The 16,110-nt window shown below is 35.5% G+C and overlaps 1 protein-coding gene across 1 annotated transcript in view; it reads left to right on the top strand.

Annotated features, from left to right (window-relative positions):
• The window catches only part of TENT2 (terminal nucleotidyltransferase 2), a 36,992-nt gene extending 21,095 nt beyond the window's left edge, over positions 1-15,897 (top strand). The window contains exons 13-16 of the mRNA XM_035310317.1: positions 4,211-4,347; positions 8,352-8,443; positions 13,929-14,008; positions 14,760-15,897. Coding sequence (XP_035166208.1) covers positions 4,211-4,347; positions 8,352-8,443; positions 13,929-14,008; positions 14,760-14,834 — 384 coding nt within the window. The 3' untranslated portion in view covers positions 14,835-15,897. The remainder of the gene's footprint in view (positions 1-4,210; positions 4,348-8,351; positions 8,444-13,928; positions 14,009-14,759) is intronic.
• Positions 15,898-16,110: the final 213 nt, after the last annotated feature.

The raw sequence follows: 16,110 nt of genomic DNA, 5'->3' as shown, positions 1-16,110 counted from the left end.
CTGGGTTGTGAGCTTCCTGGACTCTAGCCTGAGCACATGTTTGTTCTGTTGCATCAGTTTGACAAGCAGCAAGATCACTCCCAAAGGGATGGGGTAGAGTACAGGATGGTGCTTACTATAGCTATTTCATGCATGGGAGACAATCTTTGGACGGATAAAATTTGCTTCTCCTCTTTGAGCTGCACTTTCTTGAAGTGTAAACTTGAGTTTAATGATCATTTGCAAGACTACAGAAGGGTATTTTATGTGCTTGAATATAGACACCTATCAACAATGGCAATAGACTATGCTGATGTAAATTCACCACTAATTTTTTTTTTGAAGGGAGAATGTTGGACTGTTGGAATTAAGCTCATTTTTCATTTGAATACCTTTATGTATATATATATATATTTTGGATACATACTTCTGTTCCCTTCCAGTATGTAAGGTAGAAATGGGAATACGTGTATGCATTATCAAGGTATGCAATATGAAGCATATTGCTGAATGCTAGTGTTTCGTGGAATAAGCAGTCAATCTAACTAAAGATCTAGCAAAAAGAAAAAAAAAAGGGGGGGGGGTGGAGGGTGGAACCCCTTTTTCCTTGAATATTTTGAAATAATAAAAATTGGTTATTTACTTCTCAATCAGATCCTGAATTTCTTTTCCATTTTTTAACATGTCATGAGGCAAAGATACAGCAGGTAAATGAAGGACTAATTTTAAAAGAAGTTGGATTTCTTGCTTCCTAGAATAAGTTAAGAAGAGGAAAAAATACAGGGAAGGCCTGCTGGAAACTAAGCTAGTTTGAAGGATGATTTGTATTTTTGAAGGATGATTTGTATTTCTGTTCTATTAACAACCCCCATTATGTGTAGTATCTATAATCTATACTTAATACTGTTAATTCAGTTACTCTCAAAGTTCCTTTGGTAGCAAGAAAAGTACCATCACCCCTGGTCTACAATAGGTGAATAAAGATGGAGAGAGGCTATGAGTTCCATGGGTTGTGTGTGGCCACTCTAATGTCTTGTTCGCTTGACATTGAGTGACTGAATTGTTAACAAGCTTAAATAAATTACACAGTTGGTTGTTGATTAATTTAATGTTGATTATATCTTGACAGCAATGGCCATGAAATCTTCCCCATGCCCTTTCTTAATTTTAAATAATAATAGCATGGTCTTACCCGTAAGATATGCTAATCTGGTAATAAGTTTCCTCCATAACAAACATGCAGTATTTTGGAAAGATTAAATACATTTTTCTCTTCTACGTGTTGTGATCAGCAATCTGCAATGTTAAAAAATAAAAGTAAATAAAATACTTGACTAAGTTGACTTACAGTGTACTTAAATGTGTAAGTAACATTTTGCTTTAGGTAATTCAAGTTAATGCAAAAAAATTTTTTTCCTAAAAAGTAGTTTCAGTAATGCTTTCCAAAAATTCATTTCCATGGATTGGAATAATTACTAAAGCAAGAGGATAGACAGAAATTACTTATAACTGCATACATCTTTAAAACTGATTTTCTTTTAACAACTAACTGCTGTAGACTGTAACTTTCATTTTTACTAGAACACTTACGTAGTATTGTATGGGGTTTTTTTTGAAGGCAGATTCCCTGAGTAAGAAGAGCTTTGATTTGCTCAACCTATGTAAAGCGAATGTACTTAATATACACAGTAAAACTTAGAATTGTAGTTATCATGAAATTAAACTTGATTTTGAACAGATTTATTTTTTTAAACATTATAATTTTAGAATTCTGGATTACAATTTTAATCCTAGTTGCTAGATGAGGATTTAGAAAATAGCCATCAATTTAAGCTTAGGAATTCTATCTTTTCTGCTCTGGGTAGGAATTTTTCAAATGTTGTACACTTCAAACAAGGAGCCTTTCAAGTTTTCAACACTGGTGCTTACATAAGTTTTGGTCAGCTCTAAATTCCATGCAGAAATATTGAATTGAATATCCTGAAAAATTCTTTCATTTGGAGTATGCTTGTATCAACATCAGCCTTTGAAAAGCTGCAAAGCTTAGTAATTTAATATTCCATTAACTGTGAGCAAAGTTTACTGAAAAAGTTTACTGGATAAAATGCTACATGAAATAGCTTTATTCGTTCCTTCTTTTCTGGATGCATGTATGCACACAGAGCCATAATTGTACTTCTAATCTTTAGCCTTACGTTTTATTACAATATTATTTGATGTATTGACTTTTGCTGTTGGTATAGCTGTTACCGCATGATTATTTTTTTCATTATTCAAATGGTGTGCAAACATCAGTGCAAACTAAGTCATATATAAAAATGTAAGTATAATATATTTAATGTCAATCTTGCTAAGAAAAAACAACATCCTCTAAGTTAATGCTAAAGAAAATAGCTTATTCTGAAAAATAATGTCCATAATGTAGCTTTTCTTCCTGCTCAGTATGCCAAGTTCATTGTGCTTACAGATTCTTCTTGTAGTTGAGAAGTTCTCAGGCATTCGAACATGAAAGAAATCTTGTTTTCATTTTCAAAAAATGTCTGCTGGCTCCAAACACTTTCTAGTGTTAGTAGATGTCTGTTACAGTAATTTCATTGTATTTGTTTTATATTGTTAGAGGCCAGCAGCCCTTATTCTCATTACTTGTTTTCTTTTATGTCTGTTTCCTCGTGAGCTGTTGAACTGCTGATACTAAAATAATTTTTTGTGACTCTTCTACAGCTTTTTGTGTTTTTTTTGCAGGGAGTGACTTTCACTCCAGTACAAGCCTGATTAACTTTAGGGTTAAAATTGTATATGCTGTATAACATATGAACAACTTCTGTTCCCCCTTTAGGTTTTTATATGTATGCTGCATATTTGCTTTTTATGTCTGAATACATATTTTTGGTGTGTTCTGTTGGATTGTTTGCTGTTGCATTTAGAGCTCCTGTAACTATAACAACTACAATTTTATATGCAAAATCATCTTGTTTGAGAAGATGACCTCACTTTTTTCACAGCTGTAAGAATGGCCTTTTTTCACAGAAGGTATGTTTCACAGAAGGTTCCAGGAGGCCCTGCTAGAATTGGCAAAGAGGACAGGAGTCTCAGACTTTCCAGTCCTACTGGTTTGATCACTAACCATACTTTCCCCAGACAAAACATTGCCTGTTGTGAACTAGTAAATAGTGCATAGTGCTTCCAGTGATATTCTAGTACATAAAGTTTGAGAGTCATGCATATTACTCTTCAAAGTAACAAAGAGGGTGGGGGAAAAATACAGTAATAATCAAACAGGTCACTGCATTTTTAGATGTATCTTCTTATGTGAATGTCAAATTTGCTCTTTTGTATCTTGGGTTCATTTTCCTTAAAATACATGACATCACTATATCATGTAGTATTCTAATGCTACCACGTTTTGAAAACTGTTTCTTTAACTAGCAATATAAGGTATGTTCTTCTCCATGTGCTCCTATCCCTCAGAAGAACTTAAGGGATACACTGAATATTTAAACAGTATAACAAATCAAAAGCCATCTTAATTTAGTCTCATGTAGGAACTTTTAAGATGGCAGTAATTACTCTCCTTAATGCAAACATCATGGTTTTTTTTTGATAGAAAAGCATACTTCAGCTTAAATGCTGCATTCTATGTATTCAAGTGTTTTGTGTAAGTCTTTTTTTATTCTTTCAGATAAGTTGGATAGAGAAGATGCTACTGGAGTCTTTGAACTCATTATGTGGCAGAATGCAGGCTCACATTAGAGCTAGTAGGTTTGACATGCAAGTTTATGTTACGGGGAAAATTAGTCAGGCCTTCCTTTTGGATTGTTTTTATGCTGCAGTTTTGGTGACTTGGTGATTACTGTGTTTATTTCCCCTATCCTATCTCAGTTCACCTGCAGCCAGCTCAGTGCAGCCTACCTAACTCAGTTTCTGCTCACGTTGTTTTACTAGCGTGTAAATGTAAGTTCAGTTCAGAAATTCTCCTGTGTTAAAATTACTTAGCAAACAGAAGGCAGGAGTGCTCTCAGATGCTGCTGTGCAAGATGGTTCTACCTGAGCTCAGTCAGAGTAACAAGTATCTAACAGAGGAGCACAAGAGTAATAGAGCTCTTTGCTTGCAAGTCGTACTTGAACTTCTAATAAGCAAACAACGGGCAGCTTTTGTGTTGTGAAAAAATATGCACCTAAATTAAGGCTGTGTGTGTGTGTATATACACACTCTCTAATTTTATTTTGACAGGAATCTTTTGATCCTACTATGCAGCTGCATCTCATTCATCAAGTTCCGTGTACCATTCCTCCTTACCTCTCAAATAATGAATCAAGCCTTGGAGATCTGCTAATAGGCTTCTTCAAATATTATGCCACAGAATTTGAGTAAGTAATAAGCTCTTCTTAGTGTTTCAGAATATTAAAATTTTTCATTTGTTCTATTCATTATATTGACACTTTATGACCTTTGAAGAGGAAAGAATAACAGTAATGCAGGAATAATAACTGACAGAAAAACAGATGAAAAGACTGAAGGAAAACAGGAACGCTGATAGTGTCTGAAGTCTTCTGCTTAACTAGGCAGATTATTCATTCAGATAGGGAATTTAAAACAAAAATAAATAAAGAAAAATATCTGGATAGTTTTTCCAGCATAAAGTAACTGCAAATTATTTAAACAATGGGCTAATGATATATTGCTTTAAACAAAAAAGGTAAAAATTATCAATTAAAAATCCTGTATTGAAAATGTTCTATAGCTGAGAAGTCATCTTGGGAAATGTAGCACATCAGCACTCAGCAACTTAGATTATTTTTAACCCTTTCTGCTAGGGAAATAAAACTGAATTGTACTGTTGACTTGGCCATCTATACATCCCTGATAACTTTAAATCCTGTTTGAATTGAGCAAAATGTTTGCCTTGAAGACACCAAAATTATGTATAGTTTCATTTAAAAAAAATGATAGTTGGCTTTAGAAGAGAAACCCAAATTAATGCACATGCTGAGGAAAAAGCAAGCAGAACATGGTGTTTAAATATTTTCTGTATGATAGCCAGGCAGTGAGAACAAAATAGAGTTATGCTATCTACAGTATATGTTATCTTTGCTTTGAGGTTGCTGATGGAAACAATAGCATATGAGGGAATGAGAGTAAGAGTTAAATAGACAAAACACAGAGAACTGTGGTGCCTTTTGTGGAAGAGCTAGTATTTTACTCCTGTATGTGCTGAATATTTTCATTGCTGCAATCAACGTATTTTTCATTCTTTCCTTTTCCTCTAAAACTAGTGTTCTTTTTCTGCACAGAATTTTTGAGATTATACTTCAAATTACAAAACTATAAAGTTAGTTCACATTGAACTGACCTGTACTGTGTCAGTAAGCTGTCACTGTGGAATTGTAATGTGTTTGATTAAAAAGATTGGTACTTCAATTTTCATAAAAGTGACTTTTGTAGATTCCTGCTTATGGAGTAGGATACCACAATACCGGGTTTGATATATGGAATGCATTTTGCTGAAGGAACAGAGTATAGTCAAGAATGAGATAATGGGTGGAGACAATCACTTTGGATAAAATGATCAAATGAAGTTGCCTGCCTGAAATGCGTTGTGATTTTTTTCCCGTATGCTATTAATCTGTTCTGTTTATTTAGACTCTAAGCTCTCTTTTGGAAGAGATTGCTAGTTACCATGTGCTCATTCCACAGTCTGAGTCTGGGATTTTTTTTGCTTCTAGAAGTAGTACATTTTCTCCCCCTTCAGAAGTTATCAGAAACATGATTTGGAAATGGCTGCATATATGAGACTACAGAGAGCACAGAGAGCAAGTCTTAAATAATTTACCAATATGGCTGGAGATTCTCTTGCCATAGAGTTCAAGTCTGCATAATGTTTCACAGGATACAGCTGACAAAAAGTATGCTTATAGCTCTGCTTTATCTTTCACTATTTCAAATTGACAAAGCTCTGCTGATCATGCAGTGAATGTGACAAAGCAGAAAAATGTATGGAGGTGTCTTAGAAGAAAGTATTTAGAAACTGCTCCATGTTTACCAGGCCCTCTTAAAAGAGTGTCTGATTTCAGATCTGCAGCTGTGAGTGAAGGCAGCAGGTTTTCACTTGGCTGCCTCTTTATAAAGTGAGACCTTGAAGCAAGGCCCTGCTACCCTTAAAATGCTGTTAGGGAACCTAGAGATTGTCATCTGGGACTGTGCTGCTTTTGTATTTCTCATTTCAAGTTATGCTGTAGTTGTTTAAGTTGTTGTTAAGTTGTATTTGGTGGACATGATCAAAGATAAGCTACACTATCTTGACAAAATATAAAATAAAGTTGCTCTCTCCAGGGCAGAATTAGTCAGATAATAATATATTTTTGAATAGAACTATATTAAATATGTTTGCAGTTGGTACGCATTTCATAAGCCAAGGCTACTTGCAGAAATAGATTAATAATATTGCTTTGGAAAGTACAGACTTCTTAATCTATTTGTAACATACACAGGCTTACACCTGGAAATTCCTGGTTTTCTTTCAAATTCTTGTGTTCTTCATGAAGCACTCATACCCTATGTGCAGTGACACTAGAAATAACTAATGATTGCTGTTGAAATGGTTATTATTAATTTACAGATTGAAATACGTATGTTATTCACTTAACATTAGTTTTTGTGTGCAAGCCAAAATGTTTAAAATTAATAAAGAAATCATTTCCTATTGGTAATTCACTTATAATTCAAGTTGATTTTGGTACCAAGGCAGTTGGTACTGCCTTGGGAGGTACTGCCGTGAGTAGCTGCAATTCAAGTTTTTTGATGTTCCAGTTGCTTATTTTGTTGTTGGAATCTGTGTGTGTGTGTACATGTTTCTGTTTATAAGCAGATCATCTGATTTTTTTATTAAGTTATGTGTTGATGACAGGTTATTAAAAAGACATGACGGAAAGGTATTTGGTTCTTCACAATATCTCTAGTTCTTGCAAAAGTAGATGAGTAGTCTACTCCAAGGATTAAGAAGAGGGAGAGTGATAGGATTCAGTGAAGACTTTAGTTTGCGTTGAATGCTAGGACTGATCTTCACTCCTACTAATTTTCTAGAGTGAAGAGAAATCTAAAAATGCATGACAATGGGTAAGAAATAATCTAAGGTACACAAACATGTACTTCACTGGTTGTGCCCTGTGCCTTTTTGAAATACCAGAAAGCCCTATTCATATTCTTAAAGAAGAGTAGTGTATGTGCTCTATAGAAGTAAAGATGTTGAAGTAAAAATGTTGAATTAAATTCAACCAACTGAATTTCATAAGTGTCTTTAATAATGAGTTGTACCCAAGTTAACTTGTAGAATCTGCAGGCACAGACTTTTAGCTGGTATGAACTGTCTTATCCCCACTGACTTAGTGGGGTTATGAGAGCTGATCGACAACCTATGGAACATAGAGTTCTTCCAAATTTAACTGATAATTTAGAGATTGTATTTTGTTATACAGTTGATATTTAAAGATTTACTGCAGGTGGTTGATGTACTCAGCTGAGTGCCTGTATCTTTGCATTATGTCAAAAGATCCATACACTCAGCAAATCCAGTCAGGTGTACATAACACCAGTTCAGCTATCAGCATGCTACCCTGCTATTTCTAATCCCTATCTAGTCAGGGTGTATGATGATCTGTTGTTGGCATTCCAGGCTTTTTGCTAATACAGCAGTTGTCTGGCTTAGTTAAGAACAGATGAAAACTGTCTGGGTGGAACTAGTTAAGATCATAAAACTGCAGGTGGTAACTTTGGCTGCCATTGTGTTTGGCATACCGTTGTGCCAAGACTCATAAATATTGCCCTCTATGCTTTAGTGCTGTTCTTGTTTGTGTGATCATTTCATATGGTTTCATTGTTCTGAATCTGTGTGCAGAATGCGGTAGATCTTTGGATGCACGTTTGAGTTGTTGCACTGATGTTACAGAATATCAAAAATACCACATATTCAAAATATTAGTGCTTTCTAATAATTTTCTTGCACTGGGAATGCTCATTTGTAAGCGCTCTTTCTTTGTGTCACTTGATTGTTGAATATATGTATATGGCATTCAGTATCAGACTTCCTCTGCACCTAAACTCCTTATGGGCCTTTTTTTTCCTCCACAGACGTATCTGAAAGATATTTTATATTTTATTATTTTATAAATAAACTTAAGTGCATGTGGATTTTTTTCCTTGTTTCCTACCCATCATTCCTTACTCTTGTATAGCACTTCAGATTAAATTGTTCATTATTGTAAAGTACTGTGCTATCCGGGCTTGTTATATAGCAGTATGTCAACTTATTAATGTAAACAGACATTATTCAGAATCAAGAGTTAAAAGGTCTGCAAATTGTTTTCCTCTTCCCCAGCTGGAACCATCAAATGATTTCAGTTCGTGAGGCCAAAGCTATTCCAAGACCTGATGGTATTGCATGGAGAAACAAATTTATATGTATTGAAGGTAAAACATAAAGCTACTTTATCATCTTTAACTGCTAAGTCACTAAATACATTAATCTGTCACTTTATGGTGATTATATTTTAATAATGCACACATGTAGTATATGTATGTAGAAAAATGAAGTTTAACCAATGTCAATAGTTTTGGAAACAGTCTCGTCAAAAACATTTGAGAAGGAAGCTTTAAGTTCTATAGAGTTTAAAAATAGTTCTCCTGACCTTTTCTTCAAGAGGACTCATTGCCCTGTTACTTTTGGAACAGAGATTAGGGCTTTGACAAGGAATGGTCTTACGAACAGTAGCATGTTTTGCTGCTCTGTAAAAATAGTCTTCAGTTTTGCCAAGATTGTGCTTCTGAAAAAACACAGTGGGCACATAATCAGATTCCTCTCTAAGAATATTCTTTGTTCTAGTAATGCTCTAGCATCTCAAGTCCTAGCAGTAACTTAATTATGCATACGTTGATCCACTTGTGGCTACTATTTTTGACTGTCTTTTGAATGTACAGTTTCTGTAGAAACTGTGTGATGCCCTCCAGAACTGGAGGGAAAAAAAAAAAAAACAGGCTACATTTTGGAGTCACAGGTATCAGCCGTTGGCAATTTAGACTGAACTGGGGAGTAGCACAATACAGGGAACCTCCATGTGCTCTTCTTACCTTTCAAATGTGATCGGTAGAGTTCATGGAGAAAACAAACAGTTAACATGCATAGGAGGTGAAGCTTGGACCAGGGAAAAGAGAAGATAATAGGCTAATAGAGGGGCGGGGGGGAAGGGGGAAAGCCGGGAAGGGACCAATAACTACCACATAAAGTGGGAAGAGTTGACTGTGAAAATAATCAAAAAAGGGAGGTGAGAATCAGAATGCAGGAGCTGAAGGTGAATTGGCTAGACAGAAGACCATGGAAAAGGAACTAGCATGAAGAATAAGCAGAATTAGAAGTAGCTGGTTTAGGACACTGAGGTGAAGAAGGAAGGTTTGAAATATGGGAGGTGGTCAGGGTCCTGGCTGTAAATAAATGGGAGACTATTGGGGATTACAGTATCAAGGGTTGAAATTTTAGGTTAAAAGATGAATGGAACTTGGACAGGAGCCCAACAGTATGGAAAAGAGTTGTTAAGAGACTGGGAAAATCTTGTTGGTATGGGGGCAGTAAGGCAGAAGACCTGTGGGTTAGGTGCAGATATTCTTCAAAATTCCTGTGGGGAGGGAGTACAGTATGTGCACTTAATTTCCTGCATTTGTGCTGCTCTGTGCAGAGAATAACCACCAACTGGTGAAGTTAGTTACTCTTTGACTGGAGCTCACCAACTTGGCTGTAATCATATGGGTGGCAGTGTGAAACCACATGCTGGAATTCCTGTCCTTTATTTGTCTTTTGTGGAGGGGAAAAAAAAAGGAAGTAAAAAAAAAAGGGGGGGGGGGGGGGGGGAAAAAAAAACAAGGAAAACCCAAAAAGCAAATGCCAGTCATAGGGAAAAATATACTGAAACCCATGAAGAAGGATGCACACTTGACTTTGTAGTCTCAGAGTTAAGAAATGCGAGAATTAAGAGTATCTGCACAGCTGAAATGATCTACTACACTAGTAGTGCAGACATTGCCAAGGCTCTGTTCTGAATGTGGGAGGTGGGAATGCTGAGCAGCTGTGCCTGCTGCTGTCATATGATGCTGGTCCTCTGAGTTGCAGGGCGGCTGTATGTTTCAGGCTCTCAATCTTTTCACGACATTGCAAAGTGGTTGAATAATTAGATTTTCTTTCTGCTAGGTTGGAAAACAGAATATTAGAACAAAAAATAGCCATCCTAGATTTTGCATTGAATATTCTTGATTACATGTATTTTTTTCCTAAGAGTAAATTTGCATTTGAACTATTAAAAAGTAAAATTATCTATAGTTGGCATATCTGATTCCTTCCTGCTACAGTGTGCATCCAGACTTTATTAAGAGTGAGATTAATCCTCATATACTAATTTTTTATTTATAAATTGGAAGGGAGAAAATTACGTTTCTTATTTCAACCCAAAATAGGCCTCATAGTTCAGCTTAGCAGCTGCTGTAAAAAGTTTAACAAAGTATTTGGATAGACTTCTGTGTACTTTGAGAAGAAGCTTACAAAAGCTACTTAAACACGTCAGCATATTCTGGTTTCCAAGTCTGTCAGATTTTCCATTTAGAGGACTAAAATTTTAGTAATTGGTATAGTGTGTGTTTTTAAATATCATAAATATATTTGTTGATAGATTATAGAAGTCTATGCCAGCAAGTTGTCATAATTATCTATGTAGCACGATATTTAGGGCTGCTCAAAGAAAAAAACGTTCTAAGTTTTGTCTTAAGACTGATTCTCAGTTTTTCTGCTTTTTGAGAAATAAATGGAGCAGCGGTGATCTTTTAAGACAGTTTAAAATCTGGCAAGCTATTACTATCATAGGTGTAGAGAAAACACTGCTTTTAGGTAATGATGGTGAACATTCCTTGTTGGGTATCTCTAAATAACTGGTGACTACTGTAGTGTGAGCTTAAATCTTGTCTACGTCAAACAATATCATATCAATAGTAAACTATTCTCTTTGAAAAAGTTTGGAAAAACTAGAAACTTGGTAATTTTGTGACAATTAATTGCCTCTTAGTCACTTAGGGAAACTGGATCAGAACCTGTATAAGCTGCATCTGACTCATTCTCGTATTTACAAATCTTTCAGTTCAGATATTAGAAATGATAAAAATAATTCTTCAGGGTGTGTTTTGAAGTTTTCTGATTTCTTTTGTTTTTATTTGGAAACATGATCCCTTTTAGCCTTTTCTTCTAGTATCAGTGTTGGAGTTGGATTACATTTTTTTTTTTCTCAACTCAGTGTATCAACAAAGTAACTTGTGATGGACTCTCACTCTTCTGATGGTTAGAAAATATAAAGTGGTGTAAATAGTATCTGATTATAAAAGTATTCATGTGCTCCAGCAATGAATTTGTCTTTTGATAGCTAGTAAATGTGCAAGAAGAATAAAGGGAAGATGTGAGTCAGCTTTTTTTGACTAGGAAAAGCACCTTTTTCCCCACTGACAGTTTTGGAAGATGGTACAGCTTTGGTCTTGTTACGTCAAAAAATGTCTCTTGACTCAACATTAAATATATAAAGGTCCTAGCATTAAGGAAACAGTTAACATCAGATATAAGACAAAAGAAATGCTGTACTGCTTCACATGCTAAGGGATATGGAATTCTTCTTAGTAGAGGGTCAATATGCCAAATTATGTGGCTGGTAGTAGAGGAAGAGGTACCTTTTTTATTTCATTGACAGTTTTCTGCTGCAATCTAAATGTACGATGCATTCTACAGTAAAATAAATCTGCCAGTAAACATCCACTAAAAAACTTTGTAAGTAGTTTGAAGAAAAAACTTACAGAAATAATACATTTATTGCTTTAAACATTTTATTTCATCGCAAATTTAAATAGCCTTCAGTAATAAAATCCGAATGCCATCGAACATGTTCCAGATTTGAAGTCCCAGTCTACATAATCACAGAATCACAGAATTTCTAGGTTGGAAGAGACCTCAAGATCATCGAGTCCAACCTCTAACCTAACACTAACAGTCCCCACTAAACCATATCCCTAAGCTCTACATCTAAACGTCTTTTGAAGACTTCCAGGGATGGTGACTCCACCACCTCCCTGGGCAGCCTGTTCCAATGCCTCACAACCCTTTCAGTAAAGAAGCTCTTCCTAACATCTAACCTAAAACTCCCCTGGCGCAACTTTAGCCCATTCCCCCTCGTCCTGTCACCAGGCACGTGGGAGAACAGGCCAACCCCCACCTCTCTACAGCCTCCTTTAAGGTATCTGTAGAGAGCAATAAGGTTGCCCCTGAGCCTCCTCTTCTCCAGGCTGAATATGGCACAATCCCATCTGATGTCTGTTTAATGCTTTATGTTACTTTATGTCCCTATCTGAAAAAAAGCAATACATAACCAACTGTTGTGGTTTAACAGTGGAAGGTAGCCAAGCATTACACAGCCGCTCTCTAGCCTCTCTCTTACTCTCCCTCCTCAATGGGGCAGGGGGAGAAAATCAGATGAAAAATGCTCATGGGTTGAGATAAGGACAGGGAGATCACTCAACAGTTACTGTCACAGTCATTGTAGGAAACAGACTCAGTATAGGGAAGATTAATGTCATTTATTGCCTGTTACTAGGAGACTAGAGCAGCAAGAACTAAAAGCAAATGAAAGACAACTTCTCCTATCCACCCTCTTCCACCTCCTCCCCCTCAGCGGCTCAGGGGAATGGGGGCTGTGGTCAGTCCCTAACACTTTGTCTCTCCGGTCATGGTCACTCTCTGTCCCTGCTCCATGTGGGGTCCCTCCCAAACGGAGCCCGCAGGGGCTGCCCACAGGCAGCAGCTCTTCAAGAACTGCTCCCACATGGCTCCGCACCACGGGGTCCATCCCCCAGGAGCAAACTGCTCCAGCACGGGTCCCAGCTGCTCCCACACAGTATTCTTTCCCCTTTGTTAAATATGCTCTCACAGAGGTGCAATCAGTGGAGCTGACTTTTATCTGACACAAGGTAATTCCTGGGTCTTCTCACAGAGGTCACTCCTGCAGCACCCCTTTGCCATATAAGCCCAATACAGCAACTAAACAAAAAATTTCCTGATCTAGCACACGCTTCTGTACTTCACTGGTCCTTGAGGACTTTAAAACATTCTGCCAGTGTGAAATGTGCTATTTACACAGTTCTCTAGTAAGGCAAAAAAAAAAAAAAAAAAGGAAGAAAAAAAGACTGTATGAAATCTGTTTTCTAGAGCATTGCAATGCATAATTGTTTAGAACCTGTTACTTTGTTACAAGAATTTTATCAGTTGCAAGGAGTACTTTAATCCTTCAACTACAAAAAATAAGTTCTGAAGTATTAATTATTAGCAAAAAGAAAAAAAGGAAAACATCACAAACTTGCAGTATGTTAGAAGGAGAAAGCTGTGTATTGTTAACTTACGAACAGATACTGTAGAACAGGTAAGAACTGAAAATATTTTTACAGCAGTTGATACTTAGGTAAAAAGCTGTAGCAAATATTTTAATGTTCTTTATGTATTTCACTAAAACTGTTGATTGAGATGAACCTAACACGTAGCAAGTCTCAAAACATCTCAATATGCAAAATCATATTCTGATGTCATCACAGACTCCAAAGCAGTCACAAATAATTACTGTTGCATGAATTTGGCACAATCATACCATGCTTAGATAAAAATAATAATGTGGTTTTATTGTGGTTTACCTACCATTACAGTGTTCAGGGTGTGAGCATTTTTTTGGAGGAATATTATATAGAAGTAACACAGAAGTGGAATCAGCTGTGCAAAAACCTTTTGGGAAGCAGTGATACATTGCCTCATTTTTTTTCCTTCATTCTTAGCTCAGTGAAGACAGCATAGCTGTAGTTTTTTAACGCATAATGTTTGCATTTGATCTTGCAGAGCCCTTTGATGGGACAAACACTGCTAGAGCTGTACATGAAAAACAGAAGTTTGATTATATCAAAGATGAATTTTTCAAGGTAAATATTGCATCTGATGACATTTTTCCAGTCACTTTGGTTTTCAAAGTAATTATAAAAAGGATGGTCATTGAACCGGCCTGCTTCTGATGTTTGTGTTATGATTGGTTTTATGCTTTGTAGTGTGTGCGTATATAAATTTACATATATTGCTTATAAAATTACATATAAATATAAATCTTGTTTAAATAGGAGCAGTAAAACCATTAATACCTATACTAATAAGAACCAGGCTTAAATTGAAATGAGTACTTGAAATAGTAAACCCTTTGTCGTAAGAATTTTCAGTTTTACATAAACTATGTAAATACTATGATAGTTGATAGCTATAAAAACATAACTATCTTCACTCATTATTTCTTCCTACACTAATTTGACTGGTAATAAAAAATGTTTTATACCTCTTACCATCCCTTTTTGTAATGCCTTGTTTTTCTGCTGTTTTTTGACAACAGAATTAATTTGTTAGTTTTCTTTGGGGAAATCACAAGTAATTTTAGCACATGAGTAATTAAAATTGGAGCTTACACTGCTCCAGTATATTGAGAACATACCTTTCTCAATAATTCAGTACATTTTGTGTACCTTTGGATTCTTCTTCCCTAAAATAAATAAATATTATGACCTGGAGTGGGGGGTGAATAATCAAACTGATATTTGTGGATATGGGAGGCTTACTGCTTACAGTAATATTTAAATATAAATGGCAAAGATGATTTTGCCTTTTAAATCTTTTACTTTTTTTCCCCAGTCTTGGCAGATACTGCAAAACAAGAAAAACCTAAACTGTATACTACCCTTAAGAGCAGCTATACAGAAAAAATAACCAACTTCTTTCATTTTCTCCATTTTGGATCCTGCTGAAATACAGAACAGTATCAAAATCAAAATGCAGTTACACACATGGATTTTTTTATGATGTGCTTTTCTTGGTAAACTTTTGTTAAGGAAATCTTTATAAGACAGAATACATATTTTATTATTGACACTTGTTAATACTGCTGTTTATTAAAATGTGTTTTCTGAAAACACTTGTATTGTTGACTTCTAGAAGAAACTTGTGACTCAAACAGCAGACTACAGGAATAAATGTATTCTAAGGAGATATGGGGAATGTACTGACTTGTTTCCATAATCTGTGTAATCATCAACTGAGACACATTTAACAATGAAATAAAGGAATTCAGAGCTAATGATGTATGAGTCTGTATCCTTAAGTCATTGCACATGTTACACTCTTGATGAACAGACAGTCTGCTTTATGTGTGCTTAATGCAGTATGCACTTTTGCTCAGCTCGGCACTTTCTGGTTTTATTTCCCGTTTATATGGAAGAAAAGGCAACAATTTATGCAAATTAAGATCGATTATATTTGTTAATTTCTGGATACCAAGAACTGTAATCTAAACTGGAATTTTCAAACAGTTCTACTACAAAGAAGTTGAAATAAAAAAGGACAAATCAATTTATATAAATGCTTTGTACTGACCAACTGTAAGCAAGATAATTTTCAGTGCTTCATTTTACACATTCAAAGTAGTAGTGGTGTCTGCTTAAAAAGCTCAACCCTACAACTGGTACAGTAAGCTGGGCTTTAGTTCTGATTTTGTGAAAGTATTTGTAAGTTGGTCAGGTACTGCAAAATGAATTTAAATAAGTCTTGAAAATTTCAATAATTTTGAAAATTTTACCTTTTCCAAATAAAAAAATTTGTGAAACTTCTTTTAGACCTGCTGTAGCACAGTTTGTGCCTCTCATTAGTTTGTTATTAAAGACCAATTAATTGTCAAAACTGTACCTATAATTGATGTCAAAATCATATTTTCATTTTTAAAGTTTAATATTTTGTACGGTGTCCAGTGTAATAAAGTTTATACATGGTAAATACAGCTTTTTTCCTTTTTTTATGTTGCTTGGAATTAGGTATTTAAAATATTTTCTAAAATTAAATAGACAGGGAAATGAATGTAAAGGTCAAGGCACCTGTTAAAACTTCTCTATGGCTAGTTTGCACTGCATCCAGGTGTAATTTTCATCTATTGCCGCTTCTAACAGGGTTACGAAAGCCCTTATAACGGTTAAACAGCAAACATTGCTTCCTG

The sequence above is a fragment of the Oxyura jamaicensis genome, chromosome Z, assembly GCF_011077185.1.
Source record: "Oxyura jamaicensis isolate SHBP4307 breed ruddy duck chromosome Z, BPBGC_Ojam_1.0, whole genome shotgun sequence".
In the NCBI taxonomy this organism is placed as follows: Eukaryota; Metazoa; Chordata; class Aves; order Anseriformes; family Anatidae; genus Oxyura; species Oxyura jamaicensis.
The sequence above is the reverse complement of the archived record's forward strand: the minus strand, read 5'-3'. Positions and strand labels throughout refer to the sequence as shown.